The 21770-nt window shown below is 43.6% G+C and overlaps 1 protein-coding gene across 1 annotated transcript in view; it reads left to right on the top strand.

The window, feature by feature from the left end:
* NME7 (NME/NM23 family member 7) overlaps positions 1 to 11841 on the top strand; it is a 79467-nt gene extending 67626 nt beyond the window's left edge. The window contains exons 11-12 of the mRNA XM_054386344.1: positions 11183 to 11290; positions 11821 to 11841. Of these exons, the coding sequence (XP_054242319.1) occupies positions 11183 to 11290; positions 11821 to 11841 (129 nt within the window). The remainder of the gene's footprint in view (positions 1 to 11182; positions 11291 to 11820) is intronic.
* Positions 11842 to 21770: the final 9929 nt, after the last annotated feature.

Below are 21770 nucleotides of genomic sequence, written 5' to 3'. Positions count from 1 at the left end.
ATAAGAAAGCAGAAGAAGAAAGCTTCATGAGTTCAGGGAAAAAGGTGGGGAGTCCAACCTTCAGAAGAAGTGATTAATGAGGAATGCCAAGAAGAGTAAGGAGTAGATGCGTAGTCAGAGCTTGGCTGGTGAAGGAAAACAGTATTTTACTGGGGGTTTACAGGGGACTGTGCAGTTTGCTGCAGCCCAATGAGTCATCTTAATGCTGCTGGCCTGAAAGTAAAGCTAAAAGAAATGAGCCTGCCCTGGAAGCACATTGTAGATAGTAGAAGATTTGATTACAAACTCTTATTTTTATTCTGCTTCACTCAAGAGGACCAGTAATGAATTTTCAAGGTACAAAGTTTTAGGCTGCAAAAGTTCCTTTAGGTGTTTGTGGTTCCCTTAAGAGTTTGTGCTGTTTCCCACTGAGGAGAGGGGGAATGGTTGCTGCAGAGAGTCAGTGGTTGCCTCTTTGGCTTTCCTTGAATGCCATTGCAACAAAAACAAAGCACAAAGAAATACTTAAGAGCTGTGGCCTTTCAGTCTTTCTAAGTACTCAATGTATCCAGGGCAGCTGTTATTAAAAATATGGCCAAACTTTATTGCAATCCACAATTTTGGCTAGAGTACATGTTACTGTTCTATGTAATTACCCATTCAGCCCATAAACCAAACCAGCTGTTTGAAGGAAAAGCAGTTGATGAGAATTGCTCATGAGTTTGTTGGTGGGTTTTCAGTCTGATTTTGATGTATCGCTGGCATTGGTGACATTTTTGTTTCCCTTCAGTTGTGTAGAAATAGAAAGACTTCAAAATGTGCTAAGTACTTCATATAGGCAGTGGTGCACTGGGCACCATTAAATGACAGTCAGAAACATGAATTACATGCATCTATATCTTGTGTAGGACAAGGACCTTCAAAGGGCTAGCTGTAGGTCAAAGCCCAGCCTGTAAAGTGTGATCAGATGGCCTGCTGACCACGACCAAAGAGGATGAAATCGTTTGGTACAGCAACCCTGGTTTGTTTTGCTGTAGACAGGTGCAAGCTTGTGGCATCTCCATTTACAGATGCACATAAAGTTCCACCTTCCTCTCATGCATATTGTAGGGATGCAGCTTCTCTTAACTCCTCCATCATCCTACTCTCAATTCCTTTCAGAAAGCTTTTGAGAATCAATACACAAAACACATACTCCAGAAACTAGCTTAGGAAAAAGAGGTTTAAAAGAGGATTGAGGGATGGAAGAAAACCAATCCACAACCATCCTTGAGAAGCTTCCTGTCATGGAGTAGCAGAGTGTATATTAATGTGTGTTCTGGGGAATAAGTTCTGTAAGGAGCTCTCTTCATCGATTCATAGAATGGTTTGGGCTGGAAGGGACCTTAAAGATCATCTAGTTCCAACTCCCCCCTGCCATGGGCAGGGACACCTCCCAGGAGGTGTCATCCTTGAGCACCTCCAGGGAGGGGGCATCCACAGCCTCCCTGGGTAACCTGTTCCAGAATCTTGCCACCCTCACTGTAAAGAATTTTTTTCTAATATCCAGTCTAAATCTACCCTCCTCAAGCTTCAATCCCTTCATCCTATCACTGCAAGCCCTGTAAAAAGTCCTCTCCTGGCTTTGTTGTAAGCCCCCTTCAGGTCTCCCCGGAGCCTCCTGTTCTCCAGGCTGAACAGCCCCATCTCTCGCAACCTGTCCCCAAAGTAGAGGTGCTCCAGCCCTCTGATCATCTTTGTGGCCCTCTTCTGGACCTGCTCCAACAGTTCCATTTCCTTCTTATGCTGGACGCAGTACTCCAGGTGGGGTCTCCCACAAGCAGAGTAAAGGGTGAGAATTTCTTCCTCTTTGCCTGAAACATTTCCAAGACTTCCAGCCATACATACACAAGGACACGTATATATATGATCCACACAGCTTATTCCCTAAGCATTTCTCAACAGTGAAGAAAGAAGAAACTGCTTTACCTCTCCTATTTCTTAGCTCATGGCAAGAAAGGCTCATTCTACTCTTATTAATCAGGTGCTAACAATGTATAGTGCTGGAAGACCTACCTTTGTGTACTCCTGTTCTGATGCAATCTCAGGCAGAACAGAATGTGTCCTATTTTGTGCAAGGTGACTGAGGAGTTTCAGAAAGGCAGGAAAATGCCTTGCAACCTATGTTGAAAAATAGAAAGAAGAACAAGAGATGGCAGCAGTAGGAGCTTTTGCCAGCGTTAGGGAGAGCAAATGAATCTAAGAGAAGAAACATGAGGTCTTCTGTTATGAAGTTGTGAGACAGCAGTGAGAACTTAGGACAAATGATAAGTCAGGAGGCCATAGCTGCTTTTAAAGAAGGAAAAAGAAAAAAAGAAAGAAAGAAAAATGAGGAAGATGAGCCAAGTGAAAACTTGAAAAGTTTCATAAGAAACAGTATCTTTGGACTTGCTGGGGGATGGAACAGTTTGAGCAAAAGAGTTTGATGGATGGGAAATAAACAGAATATGAAATAGCACCTTTAGCTTTTTATCTCTGAGCTGGTTTTTGATAAAGTGCTTCCAAAGCTTTCATAGCCACAATATTACTTTTTTTTCCTAATATACCAAAACAGTCCCTAAAATAAATGAAAGTCTAGTGCTACTGCAGGCTTCCTGACAGCTAGTTGTTACTGGAATCAATAGTTGTTTCAAGGAAGGCTTGATTAAAGTGTCACATAGCTATCATTAACTGGCATGTGACTTTTGTTTCTCCAGCACACTTTCTTATCATAGACCTTTATTGAGGACCATGTAGAGGAGAGGTGTTTTTTATGTTTGGTTTTTTGGTTCTTTTTTTTCCTTTCTTTTCTTTCTCCTTGAAGATTTTTTTCTTTAAGTGAAACTCTTGAACTTTTCCTCTGAAATAAAATTTGTTTGCTGTTGAGTGTATCTTATTCAAATATCCTTGACATCCATATTCAGAGATTCTGTATAATGTGTGACGTACATACAGTAACTGAAACCTCTCCTCATAACATGTCAGAGTGGTTTAATCGTCTTCTAGGTGGGTAAGAGATCACTGTAGGTAACAAATACAGATCAACAGTTAACAGATCACCATAACTGTTAATTGTAACTGCAAGAAAATACCTAGGACTTGCTGTGCTGAGAGAATAATTTGCCCTTAAAGTCCAATTGTCTTAATTTAGTAATCATAGAGGCACAATGAGGCACAAGTGGGAGAAGCTGGAAAGCAGCAAGAGGTTGTTGTCAGATAATGCTCTTGTGAGGTCTCTTGGAACTAGCTTAAAATATTCACTGCCATCCCAGTCCCCTGTACCTGTGCAGAGCTTTCCAAGTCAGCCAAGAGTGACACTGCTGAAGTCATTTGAACTCATTGACACTTGTGTCGGTGTGAGCTGAAATTCCCCCCCCACCGACAATAACCAGGCTAGCCCAGTCTGGAAGCAAATGAAAAGCTGTATTTACAAGCAGAGTCTAAAATCTACAATGAAATGCAATGAATATGTACAAATATACAAAATTCACAACATTCACAAATATATACAATCAACAGAAAAAGCACAACCGATCTCCCTTTGCTTCCCCCCAAGGGGACCCTCCCAAAGGGGCCTCCCTCTCCCAGGAGCTTCCCCCCCAGACCCCCCTGGACAGAGAAGCACAGTTAGTTAAGCAGAAAGCTGTTAACTTAGCTGCCAAGGTCAGTGTGTTATCTTCAGCCAGAAGAGAAGAAGAAACAGCAGCCAGACAGCTCAGCAACTGCCCCCACTGCCGAACGCAGAATGTGCAGAGTGCCTACTTTGTTTTGGGTAATAGTTCTTAAACATTTCTATCTATCCAATGGAAGTGTTTAGAACAATCGTTATTTTGCTTTCTTACACCCAATAGTGACTTATTTACATTCTTTCACTTTCTCTGTTCTGAACTTTGCAAGGAAAAATTAAAAAGACAGTTTCAAACCACCACAGTCCACCCCTTCTAAACAATTCCATTGGCTGCTACTATCATTTATCTAACCTAAAATAATATCTACAACAATAGGTGAATAAAGACCATAGTCCATTCCGGCTATCTCAGATGTAGATGATTCAAAAGAGTCAAATCACAGGAAAAACAGCAAACAGCTTGTTTCCTCGCAGATGGAGCGAAGAAAGGAACAGGGACTCTCAGGTGACTCAGGGCTCTCAGGGTTCGTGCACCGTAGATCTCATGAACTCTCCTCTTGGGCGCGATGCTGTGTCTGCGCAACACTCTGAATTTAACCTCTCTCAGCCAAAGTTAGATTTCTTTGTGGAATACACTGAATTTCACCATTTTCTTGCATCACCCAATAGGTGTGACCAGGACCTTCAGCAGAAACCACCCCTCGGACAGGTTTGGCCTCTCCTGAAGGAGAAAATACCCAAACAGTTTTGCCTAACAGATTCTTTTCTCTGATAACAGGAACTCTATCACCTTCCTCCTTTCGCAACAAATCTGATTGGGCAGGTCCAGCTCGATTCACTGAACCTCTACTATTCACCAACCAGGTTGCTTGTGCTAAATGTTTCTCCCAGTTTTTCAAAGATCCACCCCCCATGGCTTTGAGAGTGGTTTTCAGCAAACCGTTGTAGCGTTCGATCTTCCCTGCAGCTGGTGCATAGTAGGGAATGTGGAATATCCACTCAATGCCGTGCTCTTTGGCCCAGTTTTTTACAAGATTGTTCTTGAAGTGAGTTCCGTTGTCTGACTCAATCCTCTCTGGAGTTCCGTGTCTCCACAGGATTTGTCTCTCCAGGCCAAGAATGGTGTTACGTGCAGTTGCATGAGGAACTGGATAAGTTTCCAGCCATCCAGTGCTTGCCTCTACCATAGTCAGCACATACTGCTTACCAGATCGAGAACGAGGTAGAGTGATGTAGTCAATCTGCCAGGCTTCACCATACTTGTACTTAGACCATCGGTCACCGTACCACAAGGGCTTGATCCGCTTTGCCTGCTTAATAGCAGCACAAATGTCACAGTCATGGATGACTTGTGTGATAGCATCCATGGAAATGTCAATGGATCTGTCACGAGCCCATCGGTAGGTTGCATCTCTGCCTTGATGTCCTGACGAGTCATGGGCCCACCGAGCTAAGAACAGCTCACCTCGGTGTTTCCAGTCAAGATCAGGATCAGGATCAGAGTTTGTGTCCACCTGGGAAACTCTTGCAGCTAGATCTGCCTGATGGTTGTGTTGTTGTTCCTCAGTAGCTTTGCTCTTAGGAATGTGAGCATCGATGTGTCTCACTTTCACTGGGATTCTCTCAATGTGAGCAGCAATGTCTTGCCACAGATCTGCAGCCCAGATAGGCTTTCCTTTCCTCTGCCAGCCATTCTTCTTCCAGTCTTTCAGCCAACCCCACAAGGCATTGGCTACCATCCACGAGTCGGTGTAGAGATAAAGCTTTGGCCATCTCTCACGTTCAGCTACGTTAAGAGCTAGCTGGACAGCTTTTACCTCTGCAAATTGACTGGATTCTCCTTCTCCATCTCTCGCTTCTGCAACTCTGCGCGTTGGACTCCACACTGCAGATTTCCATCTCCGCTTGTTCCCAACCAGACGACAGGAACCGTCTGTGAACAAAGCATATCTCTTTTCATCATCAGACAGATCACTGTAAGGAGGAGCTTCCTCTGCACGAGTTACTCTCTCCTCTGGAGGTCTTGCACAGCTTGTGCCTTCTGGCCAGTTTGTGATCACCTCCACCAAACCAGGCCTTTCGAGATTTCCCATTCGAGCTCTCTGTGTTATTAGAGCCATCCACTTAGACCAGGTAGCATCTGTTGCATGATGTGGTGAAGAACCTTTGCCTTTGAACATCCAATTCAGAACTGGCAATCTAGGAGCTAGAAGAAGTTGTGACTCAGTTCCAATGACTTCAGAAGCAGCTTTCACTCCTTCATAAGCAGCTAAAATCTCTTTCTCTGTTGGAGTGTAGTTTGCCTCTGAGCCTCTGTAGCCACGACCCCAGAAACCAAGAGGACGTCCTCGTGTCTCCCCTGGAGCTCTTTGCCATAAGCACCAGGTTGGACCATTGTCACTCGCGGCTGTGTACAGAATGTTCTTAATGTCTGGACCAGTTCGGACAGGTCCCAGACCCATCGCTTGGACTACCTCTCGCTTGATCTGGTCAAAGGCTGCTTGTTGCTCAGGACCCCATTGGAAACTGTTTCTCTTTCGAGTCACATCATAGAGAGGTTTCACAATCTGACTGTATCCAGGAATGTGCAGTCTCCAAAATCCCACTATGCCTAAGAAACGCAGAGTTTCTTTCTTGTTGATGGGATTTGCCATGGTGGAGACTCTGTTTATCACATCCATTGGGATGTGACGGCGACCGTCTTGCCACCGCACTCCCAGAAACTGGATTTCTCTGGCAGGTCCTTTCACCTTGTCTCGCTTGATAGCGAAACCAGCTTGCAAGAGAATGTCAATGATTTTGTTACCTTTCTTGAAGACTTCTTCAGCAGTCTCACCCCAGACGATGATGTCATCGATGAACTGAATGTGTTCTGGAGCTCCACCTTTCTCCAAAGCATCATGGATCACTGCATGGCAGATGGTTGAACTGTGAATCCACCCCTGGGGCAAACGATTGAATGTGTACTGAATGCCTCTCCAGGTGAAAGCAAACTGAGGCCTGCATTCCTCTGCTATGGGAATAGAGAAGAAAGCATTAGCAATGTCTATGGTAGCATACCATTTGGCCTGCTTGGATTCCAGCTCATATTGGAGTTCCATCATGTCTGGTACAGCTGCACTCATGGGTGGAGTTACTTCATTCAAGGCACGGAAATCAACTGTCAGACGCCACTCTCCATTCTGCTTTCTCACAGGCCAGATTGGACTGTTGAAAGGTGAATGAGTTTTGCTGATGACCTTCTGACTCTCCAACTGACGAATCAAGTTTTGAATGGGCACCAAAGAGTCACGGTTGGTTCTGTATTGTCTGTGATGCACAGTTTGAGAAGCAACCGGCAGCTTTACATCCTCTATCTCATGTTGTCCCACAACTGCAGATTCATCTGAAAGCTCAGGTCTAATGGACAACTTCAATTTTCCTCCATCAATTTCTACAGTTGCTATTCCAAAAGCCCATTTGTAACCCTTAGGGTCTTTAAAACGCCCTTCTCTCAGAAAGTCAATTCCCAAAATACAAGGTGCATTAGGACCTGTTACAATAGTATGTTTCTTCCACTGCTTTCCAGTTAAACTTATATCAACCTCTATCTTAAACAACTCTTGAGATCCACCAGTGACTCCCTGAATAGTTATAGATTCTCCCCCTTGATAATTTGATGGTATTATGGTGCACTGAGCTCCTGTGTCAACCAAGGCCCTGTACTTCTGAAATTTTGAAGTGCCAGGCCACTGGATGTACACATCCCAATAGATTCTGTTATCTCCATTATCCCTTACCTCCCCCTGGCGGAAGGCAGGGCACCCCTAATGGTGGGGATTACCTCCACATGTACAGCCGGCACAATGTCCAGCACCAGAATTAGGATCACTGTTGGAGCTATCAGAGTTGTTCTGGGAAACTGAGGAAGCGACAGCTACCCTCCTGGTATTGCTACCTCGGGATCTGCCCCTCTGCAGCTCCCGTAACCTCTTGAAAAGATCAGAAGTTGGTTGACCATCCCATCTGTTCATGTTCTCACCAAACTGATCACGCAGAGTTATCCAGATACTGCCACGTGATTGCCTCTGCTGTCTGTTTTGGTTTGACCTATTCTGGAATGGCCTCCTCGGAGCACGTCTGTTTCTGACAGCTGAAACTTGTATCCATCTGGAGGAAGAGGAATTAGAATCATCCCCCTTCATCAAGTTGGATATGGAGGTTTTAAGTTCCTCCTTCAGCTCTTTCATGCAATTCTTCATTTCTCCAGACAAAGTTTCAATGGCTGAAACCAAAGAAGTACGTGTGAGACTATCCTCCAACTGCCTCATTTGGTCAGTGAAATGGCCAACAGTAGGAGGTGCTCCACCATAATTTCTTGCCACAATCCTGCTTGCCAGAATAGTAGCATAATTAGGAGGAGCAAGCTTAATGAGCTTTTTGGCAAGGCCTGTTCCAACAGGAATTTCATCAGGATTCAGAGTCTTATGATCTCCATACATTACTTCTCTCACAGCAAATTCTCTCAGACGCTTGATTCCCTCAGCTATTGTGGTCCAAGGCTTAGGGTTCCATGGTAAATCATCTCTGCTGGGGTACCTCAGCGAGACTGCCAGTAGGAGGCGTGCCCACAGAGAAACTTTACCAATGCACTTGCCTAGGTGCCTGTCTATGCCTGTATCCTTTGAGAGCATCCCCAACTGAGAGGCCGACTTGTCGCCTACCACCAATGCTGGGGCTCCCATATCAAAACACCTGGCTAGCCAAGACAGGACTGGCTCGTTATCTCCTCTGATGTAATCCTTCCTCACATGTCTAATTTCCTGTCTGGGTGCATTAGCTGACTGTATGTCATCCTCATCATCATCATCATCATCCTGAGGTTGCTGTCCCCATAATCCTATTTTAATCCTCCGTTGAATTTCTTTGAGTTCAGAGGCACTACCAGCAGTTGCTAATCTACTAGGGTCTACATCCTGACCTACATTTCCATCATCCATGTGGGGTCTCAAGAGGTCTACCAGAGTTTTAAGGCTAACCCTCTCTTCCTCATCAGAAGGATCTTTCTTAAGAGAGGGACCCTGAGTAGAAGGACCCTCATCTCCATCTGCACCATCTCCTGCAGCATCTGCATCTCCTCCTGCAGCTCCTTTACGCTTTCTGGTTACAGTGGCCACCAAATTTACTGGCTTGGTTTTCACATTCACAGCAGAGTTGGAAGAGCAAGTAGCCTTATGTCTTTCTTGATACAGTGCTATCAGTAGCCATATGATTATTCCAAGAAGCAACAAATTTAAGATTAAGGCTAGTACAAGATATCTAGGGTACCACTGGTTCCAAAGACCCTCTGTAGTTGTAAGAGGAGTAACAAACTCATATGTGTCTGCTAGCAGATCCATAGTTGAGTTACCATAGCTTCTTAGCCCAAAAAGACCATAACAGAATTCACCAACATTCAGTAACTTGTTCTTAACCCAAAGAAATGACTTATATGCCACATATCTCACAATCTTGTCTATCATGCAGGAAACAGCCCATCTGTAGACAATCACACTGATAACAGAGGAAATAAAATTACTCAAAATCCAAAACAGCTTCATTTTGCTTCCTAATCTGAGCAGGAATAAATCACAAGCAATCGAGCCCCGAGTTGGAGCGCCAAAAATAAAAAGTGTGTCGGTGTGAGCTGAAATTCCCCCCCCACCGACAATAACCAGGCTAGCCCAGTCTGGAAGCAAATGAAAAGCTGTATTTACAAGCAGAGTCTAAAATCTACAATGAAATGCAATGAATATGTACAAATATACAAAATTCACAACATTCACAAATATATACAATCAACAGAAAAAGCACAACCGATCTCCCTTTGCTTCCCCCCAAGGGGACCCTCCCAAAGGGGCCTCCCTCTCCCAGGAGCTTCCCCCCCAGACCCCCCTGGACAGAGAAGCACAGTTAGTTAAGCAGAAAGCTGTTAACTTAGCTGCCAAGGTCAGTGTGTTATCTTCAGCCAGAAGAGAAGAAGAAACAGCAGCCAGACAGCTCAGCAACTGCCCCCACTGCCGAACGCAGAATGTGCAGAGTGCCTACTTTGTTTTGGGTAATAGTTCTTAAACATTTCTATCTATCCAATGGAAGTGTTTAGAACAATCGTTATTTTGCTTTCTTACACCCAATAGTGACTTATTTACATTCTTTCACTTTCTCTGTTCTGAACTTTGCAAGGAAAAATTAAAAAGACAGTTTCAAACCACCACAACACTGAAAGTTAAATGGTTGGACAATCCAGTCTGGAGACTTGGCTGTGGGGGCACTAACCTCCATCTGTGACACCAAGACAAACACCTGGGAGTGGCACAGTGAAACTGCGTGGGCCACTTCCAAAGTGACGACACCCTAATGTACCTAGTGCCTTTGCAGAAAGATGCCAACGTAGGCTCTGTTGGCAAGGAAGAATGTTCTCTTCTGTTCAGTAGCTGCAGTGTGAGCAGCAGTGCTCAGGAAGCACTCAAGGAAGAATATCCAAAAATGTGCAAGAAAGGAAAACTGGGTTAATGCCATCACTGTTTTAAAAGGAGGCATACTGTGCATGATGTAGGTTTGGAGAAGAGCTCCAGGGTGTTGGGAAGAGAGGTCCACAAGGTGTAGCACATTTGGCATATAAAAGGGATTGAAGGGCAACATTGCAGAGAAATGCAGCAGGACTGTATTATGCCTTGAAAGAAAAGAGCATGTTGGAATGGAGGGCCAATGAAGGCAGTGCCCTGGGGTACAGCAGTACCATAGTAAAGAGGTAGGGGAAGATTGTTATTTCAGGACCTGAATGGTATCTGCTGTGGCAAGAGAAACACTCTTAAAAGGCCAAGGAGACATTTAGCATTGTAGATGAAGAAGAATATTGAAATGACAACTCCGAAGAGCAGAGAAGGATATAGGCCGAGTCTGGACTGATCCTCAGAGGGGTTTAGATTTTGGTACTAATCAGAGAGTCAGTGCTGGGCCATCTCATTTAAACTACACTACCACCTAAAAAGGTTGGACCAGATGATCCTTGGGGTCTCTTCCAACATGGAATTATGTGATTCTGTGAAGATCAAGATACCATTCAGTAGCTGGGCTTCACAAATGACAAGTTCGGAGGCAAATAGTTCAGTATGAGGGGAGGCTGTCAGCAAGATTGTGTGCTTGTGTCTGCTCACTAAAGACAGTACAGTCTGTGCTTGAAAGCTGCAAAGGTGTTAACATAAGCTACCTGTACTAATGCAAGTGCCAGGAAGGTGTATCTGTAATATGAAGAGTCCTGCTTTTCACCTGAGGCAGCTTGATTGGCCTACTTTCAAGCAGTTAGTTTTCACAGTCTTGACCCTGGTTTTTCAGCAGTTGTGTATGCGTAGTGGAAGCTGGAATTTCCCTCTTTGTTCTCTTTTATACATACATACATACATATATTTCTTCATATATTTTCTTTCGCATGTATGTTGATAGCACAATAATTTTTTGCTGTATGAGATTCTCTTGTGTCTGTGATACAGAGGAACAGTGTGGATCACAAATGTCTGCTGGTTTTCTTGTGTTCAATAGGAAATAGCCCGTGTTCTCCGACCTGGAACTCTGCGTGCTGTCTTTGGGAAGAACAAGATTCAGAATGCTGTCCACTGCACTGACCTGCCTGAAGATGGACTTTTGGAGGTAAGATCTGCTAAAACAACCATCTGCTTTTATATCACAGAAAGTTTTAAACTGAAAAGCTGTGCTTGAGACTGTTTTAAGATTTTGAAGTGTTTTATATGTGGAGTAGCTGTGTTGGAGTCCAGTAATCAACTAGAAAAAAAAGCAGAGAGTTTATTAAGGGCATTTAGCTCAGTTAATTCTGATACTGTGAAAAACTCATCCATGCAGATTTCTTGAATGAAGTATTTAATGAAATGAAAGTCAAAAGTCTTCTCTTTTTCTGAATGTGGCTGTGGGACTGGATATCAGCACCTGACTGTGCTTTTGTAGGGGCACCTTCTTAGCTCTTTCTTGGATGACCACCATGACTTCTGATCTGTTGCGTCTCTAAAAGTGAGCTTGTGTGAGGCTTGGAATACTACAGGCACTAATGATTCAAAATCTCCAGATAGGGTCCAGGTTTCTTTGTAGACAGTTGTTGTGCATCAGTTGGTATTTCCTGTGTTTCACATTAACTTACTAATTTTTATCTCATTTTGGCTTTGTAGACTTTCATTGACGTTCATTAAAATGGGAAAAAGTTAAATTAAGGAACTTTATAAAGATGAAAGTACTTCTTATGAAAACCAGAACAAGCTCATTCACTTAATTCCATGCCTCAAAATGTAAGGTCTGTACAGGGAGGTTGAAGTGGTGTGTAAACATACCTTGGATGGATCTCTGCATCAATGCAGATGTTTTCCCAGCTTATGCATAGCTCCTGTTCTACTGCCTACATGAAATTGCGAGTGTTTTGCTGCCAGACTGTAGCAGAATGATGGAGCAGTAAGAGTTTTCCCATCTTAGATAATTTTACACCACCAATATGGTGTTTTCCTTGAGGGGAGAGGAAGAGCTAACTGTGTCACCATCTCTCTTCATGAAATAAAATCAGGTCTGTGGGTTAAAGTGCTGTTTGCCAGGAAATTGCATTTAGTTGAAGGAACAGACTAGTGAAATTCAACAGTGAGAACTGCAGCCAGTATCAACAAAGTTGCAGCTTTTTAAACCATTTCCAAGCTGTCATTAAAAGTTGACAACTTCTAGCTTCTGCTGAAAGGGACTGGATTTAAACAAGTAAATGGGTATATGTCACCACATGCCTAAAATCCCTCAGTAATGATTTTTCAATGGCAGCAGGAAAAAAGGCATAGTCTGCAAGCGAAAAATGGAAGTCTCATCAACACTCATAGAGCATTTTAGGACTCCATCAGAATTCTCTCTCGCGTGTCCACAAGTCTCTCTCCTTTATGCTGGTGCAAAGTAGGTATAACCCCATTTTGCTGGTTGTTGAAATTGGTTTACAGCTGCTGTGTGTGCAGTGTGTGGAACAAAGCAGTTTAACTTCTCTGAAACAAAAATCGAGGCTGGAGTTCTTAAGGTCTCCACTACATCCACTTGTCCTTTGAATCTCAGAGCTGAAGCAGAAGCTAAGTTCTTGATCTAGTATTAGCCTGACTACGTATTTTGCAGCTCTCATTTCAGACCTATCATTTTAACAGGCATTTGTTGATTGTACTTTTCTGGGAGAGAGATCTAAAATCTTTTTTTCACTGTAGGCATAATTGTACACAGAATGTGGCTCTTCATCTGTCTGTAGTTCCTTCTGTAACAGTCTAAGTTGAGCCAGCAGTTGTAAAGGATATTGGTCAGTGTTCTATACTGAGTAAATAAAGCAGTGAATATTTCATTCTGGTAAATAAGCATCATAATGTAAATTATAGAAAACTTTTTACTGCTAACACTTCCTTTCTTGCAGAATCTGTAGATCTGTGTTCTGTAAGAAATACAGTTGCCTGAAAACTTAGATAAGAAAATTAAAAAATAACCTCTGGATTTGCTTAGGTTCAAGGGCTTGTCACAACTGGTTCAAAAGAAATGGTACAGTATGCAGAGATCATCATGTGAAGGACTTTTTCTACAGTGAGCTTTTCTGTGAGGGGAATTCAAATCCAGTCACAAAAGTCTCATCTTCTGGCAAGCAGAAACGAGACCTTTCCCCCTCTCAGCTCCAGTAACTGTTAAGAGTGTTGTATGTGCTGGGCAAGAGCAGAGTGCCTGTGTAGCATGCAAGGTGTGCATAGAAGGAAATGGAGACAGACCAATATTTTGAAGTATGCTGGTCAGTGACTGGTGGTGAATGTTTTCATTTGCTAATGGATAACTGAGAATTTAATACACTGAGTTTAAGAGAGGAATTATTGTCAGCCTTGGAGGAGGTGAGTTCAGAGATAGGTAAGGACTAGGCACTGGGGAGAATGACCTTGGCTAAGTTGGTCCAGTGGAACTTGATTCTTCCACTGTGGAGTTAGTGTGTGTGCATTATGTCCATATTCTGGCCAAGAAGGCTAACAGCATCCTGACCTCTAATGGAGTGGTGTGACCAGCAGGAGGAGGGAGGTAGTCATGCCCCTGTATTCAGCACTGGTGAGGCCACACCTTAAATCCTGTGTTCCGTTTTAGGCCCCTCACTACAAGAAGGACATTGAGGTACCAGAGTGTGTCCAGAGAAGGGTATCAAAGTTGATGAAAGGTCTGGAGAATAAGTCTTATGAGGGATGGCTGAGGAGACTGGGATTGTTTAGTCTGGAGAAGAGGAGGCTGAGGGGAGACCTCATTGCTCTCTACAACTACCTGAAAGGAGGTTGGAGTGAGATGAGGGTTGATCTCTTCTCCCTAGTATCAGGTGATGGGATGAGAGGAAATGGCCTGAAATTGTGCCAGAGGAGATTTAGATTGGATATTAGAAAAAATTTCTTTCCTGCAAGAGTGGTCAGACATTGGAACAGGATGCTCAGGGAGGTGGGTAGAGTCTGACCTACTAGATTTATGCTACAAAGATGAAGGTTCCTTTTTAAAACCTCGAAGAAAATTAATTCATACTTATCAGTTTCCTGTCTTCAGGTGGCATTGGTTTTTGTACAGTGTTCATATTCTGCTGCAGTTACTATCCAGTATAGCTCCAAAACCCAGCCTGTATGCAAATTATTGGACTCTTGTTTTGCTGATGGAAGTTAAATTTGGCAATCTGAATTCAGACACAGGAGGCATTTCTAACCATGGTGCTGATTTCATCTGAACTTGGCTAAGCTGCTTTTCAAATTCTGCTATGAAAGTGTTTGACTCTGAAATTCTGTATGAAGATGTTCTGATTTATGTTTCTATTCTCCAAGATAAAGTACTAAATACAAAAAATTTTAGGAAACAAACTGCAAAATTGTTATTTAAAATAATGACACAAAATTCTTAACACTTACTCTCCTCAAGTTCCCATTACATGTACACTGGTGAGGTTTTTGGTGGGTGAGTTGGTTGGTTTTGGTGGCTTTTGTGTGTCCTTCTTGTGTGGGATTTGTTTGTTTGGTTGTTATTTTGTTATTGTTGGGTTTTTGTTTGTTGGTTGGTTGGGTTTTGTTTTGTTTGCTTGCTTGGTTTCATTTTTGTTTGGTTTGGTTTTGGGTTGGTTTTTGGCAGTAATGGTTTGATGGGTTTTTATTTCCTAGAACAGGAAATAGCTTCATTACTTTTCTGAAACCCAGCAGGCCTTCTTGGAGAAAGGATGCTCTGATGTAAACTTTCTGAAGCTCTTAGTGATTCAGAGAGGTTGGCCTCAGGGAACTGTTACAGCACAAAAGCAGACAGAGCTAGTCTGATACACTGTGAATAAAGACATTTGCTGTCTTTGATTCAGAACTTTTTACAAGCTTGACCATGTTAATTATAGATTTATAGAATTGTTTGGGTTGGAAAAGACCTTTAGTCCATTGAGTCCAACCATGAATATAAGACCACCATGGTCATTAAACCATATCTGAAAATGCCATGTCCACACATTTCTTGAACAATTCCAGGGATAGCAACTCCACCACCTTCTCAAATTCACTCTGAATTTCCTTTTCCAGAGGTTTCCGCTTCCCGTGCAGCCTCTCCTTACATGTACAAGGGCTGCAGAGTGGAAGCCCCAGCGTCTCTGAGCTTGAATTAAGCCCAGTCAGCTTGTACAAAGAAAGCCTTCGCTGTGCCTGTTGGCTGACATGTGGGCTACTGATGCTGTTAAGGCTAAAGCAGCTTATTACAGGTCCCTGCCACACTCATGACTCTGCTGGTCAAAGAGACTGCTGCTTTTTGATTGGTTTTGTGACTCTTGAACTTCCAGAACTAAATGGAGATGGAAAGGGGAGATATGTGGTTGACCAACTATCCCATCATGGACCTTAAATGCACAGTAATCTATGGAATCAGATCCAAGGCATGTTACTGTGTAGAAAGGAGCACAATGGTCCTTTCCTGAAGACTGGTTTAAATATCCTTAGTGCCAGATACTGCTTATTTTAAGATTTCTCCACCCTTCTCTGAAGTTTTCATCACCCATGGGTTAAGGTCTAACTGAAATTTGAAAACTGGTTGCAATGGCAGCTGCTGTCTAATTGTCCACAAATGGAGACTTCTTAGAAGAGATAAGAAATTGAGGGCTATGTCAAATGCTTGCTGAAGTTAATAGGCATACTCCAGGTGACTTTGGTGGTCATTCTTAGTTTGGCAGTCACTAGGAAAGGAAAAGTGGTGACCTTTCTCCCCAAAATCATGACCAAGGGGTACTCAAGGAAAGGGGAGAGAACAATGCTGTCTTGGAAACCGCAAGGACTAGTGAACTAAGTAAGGTTCAGCTTTTACACCTAGTTTTAGAACATTCTATTTATTCACATATAGTACAGTAATGTACAGTAGTTGGAAAAAGGAAAGTTTGCTTTTAATCTTAAAAAAGCCCAAAACCCCCAAAAAACCTCAAATGAACAAACAAACAAATGCAGAAAGCAAATACCAGCACTTGCTCCCACTGGTCTGACCCTTAACTCCTGTCTTTTTTCTACAAACTACTTTACATTTTAGGCAGTGACTAAAACATATCAGAATTAATTAATAACTCACTTTGGGTCAAGAGAGGAGAAGAGATGCAGTTGAGCCTAAAATCTAACCAGTCAAGATGGAAAAATCAGTTCATTGTCTGTTGTAGAGCTGTAACTACTTCTTTTATTCCTTGTTTAGTGATACAGGAGGAGGATGAATATTGCCCTGAAGACTCTTGGATGAGCTATTTGACTTACTGGGTCAGACACTTATTTATTCACTCTGTGGACATGTGTGTCTTATATGAGTACAAAATGTGTTTTCACAAGTGACAATTGCTAGACACAAATAGCTTTTAACAGTCCATTTTCTCAGCCTTGTCGTCAGTTTCCTAATTTAATGGGAAGAAGAAAGTAGAGAATGGAGTCTGACAGCCATGGAGTCTTTATGAGGTGGTGGGGTTGTGTGAGTGAGGGCTAAACCACCAGTTTCTTAATTTTTCTGGTCAATTGATGTTGTGTAGGATGGTCATTCAGAGCAAGGGTTTGCTTATAGGCTGAAATATGGAAGGAAAATCTTTACAGTGAGGATGGTGAGAAACTGGAACACTTCCAGGGGAGAGAATCCATAACCTCCCTGAGCAACGTGTTCCTGTGTCTCACCATTCTTACTGTAAAGAATTTCTTCCTAATATCCAGTCTAAATCTACCCTTCTCAAGCTTCAATCCATTCCCTCTCATCCTATCACTACTGGCTCTTGTAAAAAGTCCCTTCGCAGCTCTCTGGTAGGCCCCCTTCAGATACTGGAAGACCACTGCAAGGTCTCCCTGGAGCCTTCTCTTCTCCAGGCTGAGCAACCCCAACTCTCTCAGCCTGACTTCATAAGGAAGGTGTGCCAGCCCTCTGGTCATCTTCCTTGCCCTCCTCTGAACCCACTCCATCAGTTTTAACAGAGTAGAGACAGCTTGGCATTTGTGTCTTTCCTGTATATGTGGTGAAAAATGATTCTGTTTCTCAACTTACCATCTTTGACCTGAGGAAAATTTCTGATAAACACCTTGTTGAAATAGAAGCTTGCAAGCCATTGGATGTGGTGAGTCATTCTGCAGATCAAACAAGTTTCCTTGAAATTAGTCATTTCTGAACTAAATTTTGAGTGCGTGATACAAGTACCAGACTTCCCTGTATAAGTGCCTCTTTAAAGAAGTGAAGGCTAGTTAAAAGTCAGTCACTGGGGACTTTGTTCACCTCACTGGAGGTACAGTGAGTAAAACTTTCCACAGGAGGTGGTGCTGTACATGCACCTCAGTTATTGGGTACCAAGTGGCTGAGTAGCTTTCACATTATGCAGGAATCCACATAATCTGCAACCATTAAAAAAGCCAGTAGCCTAAATTTGCAGCTAAACAAAAGCAGTATTCCTGAGGTTTGGCACGTTCTGCCTTGTAAATGGTTGCTTGCACTGTACAGTTGAAGGTAGTTTTTTATTTTGGGGGGATGCTTTTGTGAATCTGGAAGAGGATATAAACTGAAAGAGGGTAGATTTAGACTGGATATTAGGAAGAAATTCTTTACAGTGAGACACTGGAACAGGTTGCTTAGGGAAGCTGTGGATGCCCTCTTGGCCTGGAGGTGTTCAGGGCCAGGTTGGACAGGGCCTCGAGCAACCTGGTCTACTGGGAGGTGTCCCTGCCCAGGGCAGGGGGATTGGAACTAGATGATCTTTAAGGTCCCTTTCAACCCAAACTGCTCTATGAATCCATAAGGGCATTGGTACTGCAGCAAAACACTCTGAGGATGATCGACTGCACAGCTGGGCTAACCTGAAAGCTTTCTTCCTTGAGGTGCAGTCTGCTGTGTCTTAGCCACCCATGTTTCTGTTCCTGTGCCACTGTGCTTGGGCAGTTAGTCTGTCTCATAGCATTTATTTGCGTAATTAAAAAATACTTAATAGTCATAGATTCATAGAATGGTTTGAGTTGGAAGGGACCTTAAAGATCATCTAATTCCAAGCCCCTTGCAATGGACAGGGACATCTTCCACTAGACCAGATTGCTCAAGGCCTCACCCAAACTCGCCTTGCATACTTCAGGGAGGGGACATCCACAACCTCCCTGTTGTGTCTCACCACCCTTACTGTAAAGAATTTCTTTGTAATACCCAGTCAAAATCTACCCTCCTCAGGTTTCAATCCATTTCTTCAAGCTTCGGACCATCCCGTCTCATCCTATCACACCAAGCTCTTGTAAAAAGTCCAACCCCAGCTCTCTGGTAGTCCCCCTTCAGGTACTGGAAGGCTGCTATAAGGTTTCCTTGGAGCCTTCTCTTCTCCAGGCTGAACAGCCCTAACTCTCTCAGCCTGTCCTCCCAGGGGAGGTTCTCCAGCCCTCTGTTCATCTTTGTGGCCCTCTTCTTGACCCATTCCAAGGGTTCAATGTCCTTCTTCTGTTGAGGGCACCAGAACCAGATGCAGTACTCCAGGTGGGGTCTCATAAAAGCAGAGCAGAGTGGCAGAATCACCTCCCTCATCCTGCTGGTCACACTTCTTTTGATGCAGCCCAGGGTGTGGTTGGCTTTATCATAGCCATTACCTGTACATGTGTTTGTACACTTATACACAGAGGGAGAGGATGCTGCCCTCAGCAAGATGCACATGAAAAAGAATTTGCCACAGGATGGGTAAAATTTGAATTCAGGGTGAAATAACCTTCTCCGTGCTGCTGAGGAAGATGCTGTTGTTAGATGACTGCCTCTTCTGGTGGACATTAATGTGGCAATTGCTGCAGGAGCATGCTTACATGTGCCCTTGTGTGTCTGGTAGGCTGCGTGTGAAACTGCAGAGGGGGGTGGGCTGCCAAGCCAGTTTTGTGGGAGTGGAGGATGTGCCAACTGCCTTCTCAGTCTTGAGTCCCTGTGAATGACCTTTCCACTGACTTCTCAGGGTGCTGCCTGTGCCTCTGCGTGGTTGCTGGGTGCCGTCAGGCTCTGCCTTGGGCATTGAGGAGGGAGATGTGTCAGTTTTCAGTGTCGCAGGCAGCTTTCCAGCTAGGGAGTAGTGAGGACCTCCTCATGTATCATTTGCTTGCCTTCTCCCTTGCCTCATAGCTATTTGTGGGATCCACAGACATGAAGATGACCTATCTAAGGGAGACAATTCTGCTGTTACCAAAAAAGAGTTTTGGTGGTCTTCTGAGAGAGCTCTCATGGTGGTTGGGTTTTTCCCTAAGTCTTCTTTGAATTTCATCTGAGCAGTGGTGTATGAGAGTGAGGCTGGGGACTGACAGACTGTGCAGCTTACTGCTGGAAGCTCTTCTTTCCCTTGCTCAGTCTTGCACCAGTGAGACTGGCCTGATGTTCTAAGGCATTTAAGCAAACAAAAAATATCATCTAGCTGTACAAATTTACTCTAGCGGTCTGGTGGATGGAGGCTCACAGAAGTTGTGGTGCTGGAAGTTCAGCTGGCTGGATCCAGCCTTGGGGAGTTGGAAGGTGATGTCATATGACAAGCCATGACAGGTCAGGCCAGTTCAGCAGATGTTTTGTTCAGACAGGTGCTGTGGGCAATGAAAATCAGCATAATTTTCTTCAGACTTGGTATTAATTAAATGCTCTGATGAGTATTAAGAGCTGTGCAGCTTGAGGGCTTTTGGTACAGCATGTTTTCCACCTACTAGAAGCTAGCTGTCCTTGGTTTGGCATTCCAAATAGCATCAGGAGAAGCATGCTTTATGTTTCATTTCCCTTTGCCTTTGTTCATGGAGGCAAAGGGAAAGGAAAGGGAGGGAAGACAGTGTCTTAGGAAGCTGTTCAGAGAGGGTGGGGGGCACTCACCTTGTAGCTGGGGAACATGACAAATGCTTCCCATAAGCATTTCAGTGAATCACAGAATGGTTTGAGTTGGAAGGGATCATCTAGTTCAAATCCTTCTGCCATTGGCAGGGACACCTCCCACTAGAATAGGCTGCTCAAGGTGCTGTCCAACCTGACCATAAACACTTCCAGAGAGTGGGCATCCACAACCTCCCTGGACAACCTGTTCCAGTGTCTCACCACCCTCACTGTAAAGAATTTCTTTCTAATATCCAGTCTAAATCTGCCCTCCTCAAGCTTTAATCCATTCCTTCTCATCCTGTCACCACAATCCCTTGCAAAAAGTCCCTCCCCAGCTCTCCTGTAGCTCCCCTTGGTATAAGGTCTCCCTGGAGCCTTCATTTTTCCAGACTGAACAGCCCCAACTCTCATGGCCTGTCCCCACACGGGAGGTTCTCCACTCCTCTGATCATCTTCCTGGCCTCCTCTGGACTCGCTCCAGCAGTTTGATGCCTTTCTTATGCTGGAGGCACCAGAACTAGACACAGAACTCCATAAGGGTAGAGTTCTGCTCTGGCAGCAGGGTTGCACTAGATGATCTCCAGAGGTCCCTTCCAATCCCTTTCATTCTGTGCTGCTGCAGAAGAGCTCTGCTTGTGTCTGCTGCTTCCTTGACTGCCATTGTCTCGACAACATGGGTGTGCTGCAAGGTGCTTGCTATGATCCACACTGGAAATGCCTTTGTACCAGGAGTGAGCTGATCCGTGGGTGGAGGTTATATTGCAGCAGTTTAGGATAGAAGGCAGCAGAGGGATGCAGCTCTGTTAAACTAATCTTTCTGGTGCATCAAGGTATAGGCCAAGCAATTTAATAAAGCGTGTCAATGAGTAACTCCCAGAAGCGTCAATGTGCTTAGTGTGGAATTTGTGTATGTCACACTCAGAACAAAGGTCTCCTGCATTGCTTGTTACCCATTAACTTGTCTGCTATTATGCAAGCTGCCTCTACCATCTGAGAACGAACTCTCCCCATTCACAGGGCAGAGCAGCTTGTAAAACATTACACAGCAGAAGTGCACAGCATGGCAATGAACCTTTCACTGAGGGCATTTCAGCTGTACAGTGTTTCCCTCAGGAGTCTTTAAAATATTAATAAAGAAGCCATTGTTTCACTCAGTCATATGGCAATTTTGCAATGAAGTCTTTTATTAGGGGCCCATACTGAGCTGCATAATCCAGGGTAAGATGCTTTTAATCATCTCCAATGGAAAGAAATAAACAATCAGAAGCTTTGGTTGAAGATGAGTTTTGCTGGTTTTGGTTTGTTGGGTTTTCTTTTTTGCAACTTTTCACCAAAATGATAGCAACTTTTGTCTGTCAGTTGGAAATTTTAGCCTCTTCTGAAGTTCTGAAGTTTCTTCTACAAAATAATCTGTCAAATAATGGTTATTACGATTCCAGTTCTTCTCCACTTTAACTTTCTGAGACTTTTGAATCCAACAGCTGTGGAAACAGGTTGGAAAGAATCTGGAGTGTAGGAAAACTTCATCTTATGTGCTGGTGCTTTTTGCATATCAGAGGATGTTAGCCAGCACTGGAATTCTGTCTCACAGTTCTGTCTCTGGTGCTGTGTATGTAGTTATACAGAGAGTCAAGTAAGTAATTTTTTGCCTGACCCTGTCTGAAGAGATATTAAAATAAATTATGGTATTATTAGGTTGCTTGCAGCCTGATTTTGAACATAGGTTATATAATTATTATACTTGTGGGCCAGACAGGCAAACTAAACTAGGAACTTGTTT

The sequence above is a fragment of the Indicator indicator genome, chromosome 1 (genome assembly GCF_027791375.1).
Source record: "Indicator indicator isolate 239-I01 chromosome 1, UM_Iind_1.1, whole genome shotgun sequence".
Classification (NCBI taxonomy): domain Eukaryota; kingdom Metazoa; phylum Chordata; class Aves; order Piciformes; family Indicatoridae; genus Indicator; species Indicator indicator.
The sequence above is the reverse complement of the archived record's forward strand: the minus strand, read 5'-3'. Positions and strand labels throughout refer to the sequence as shown.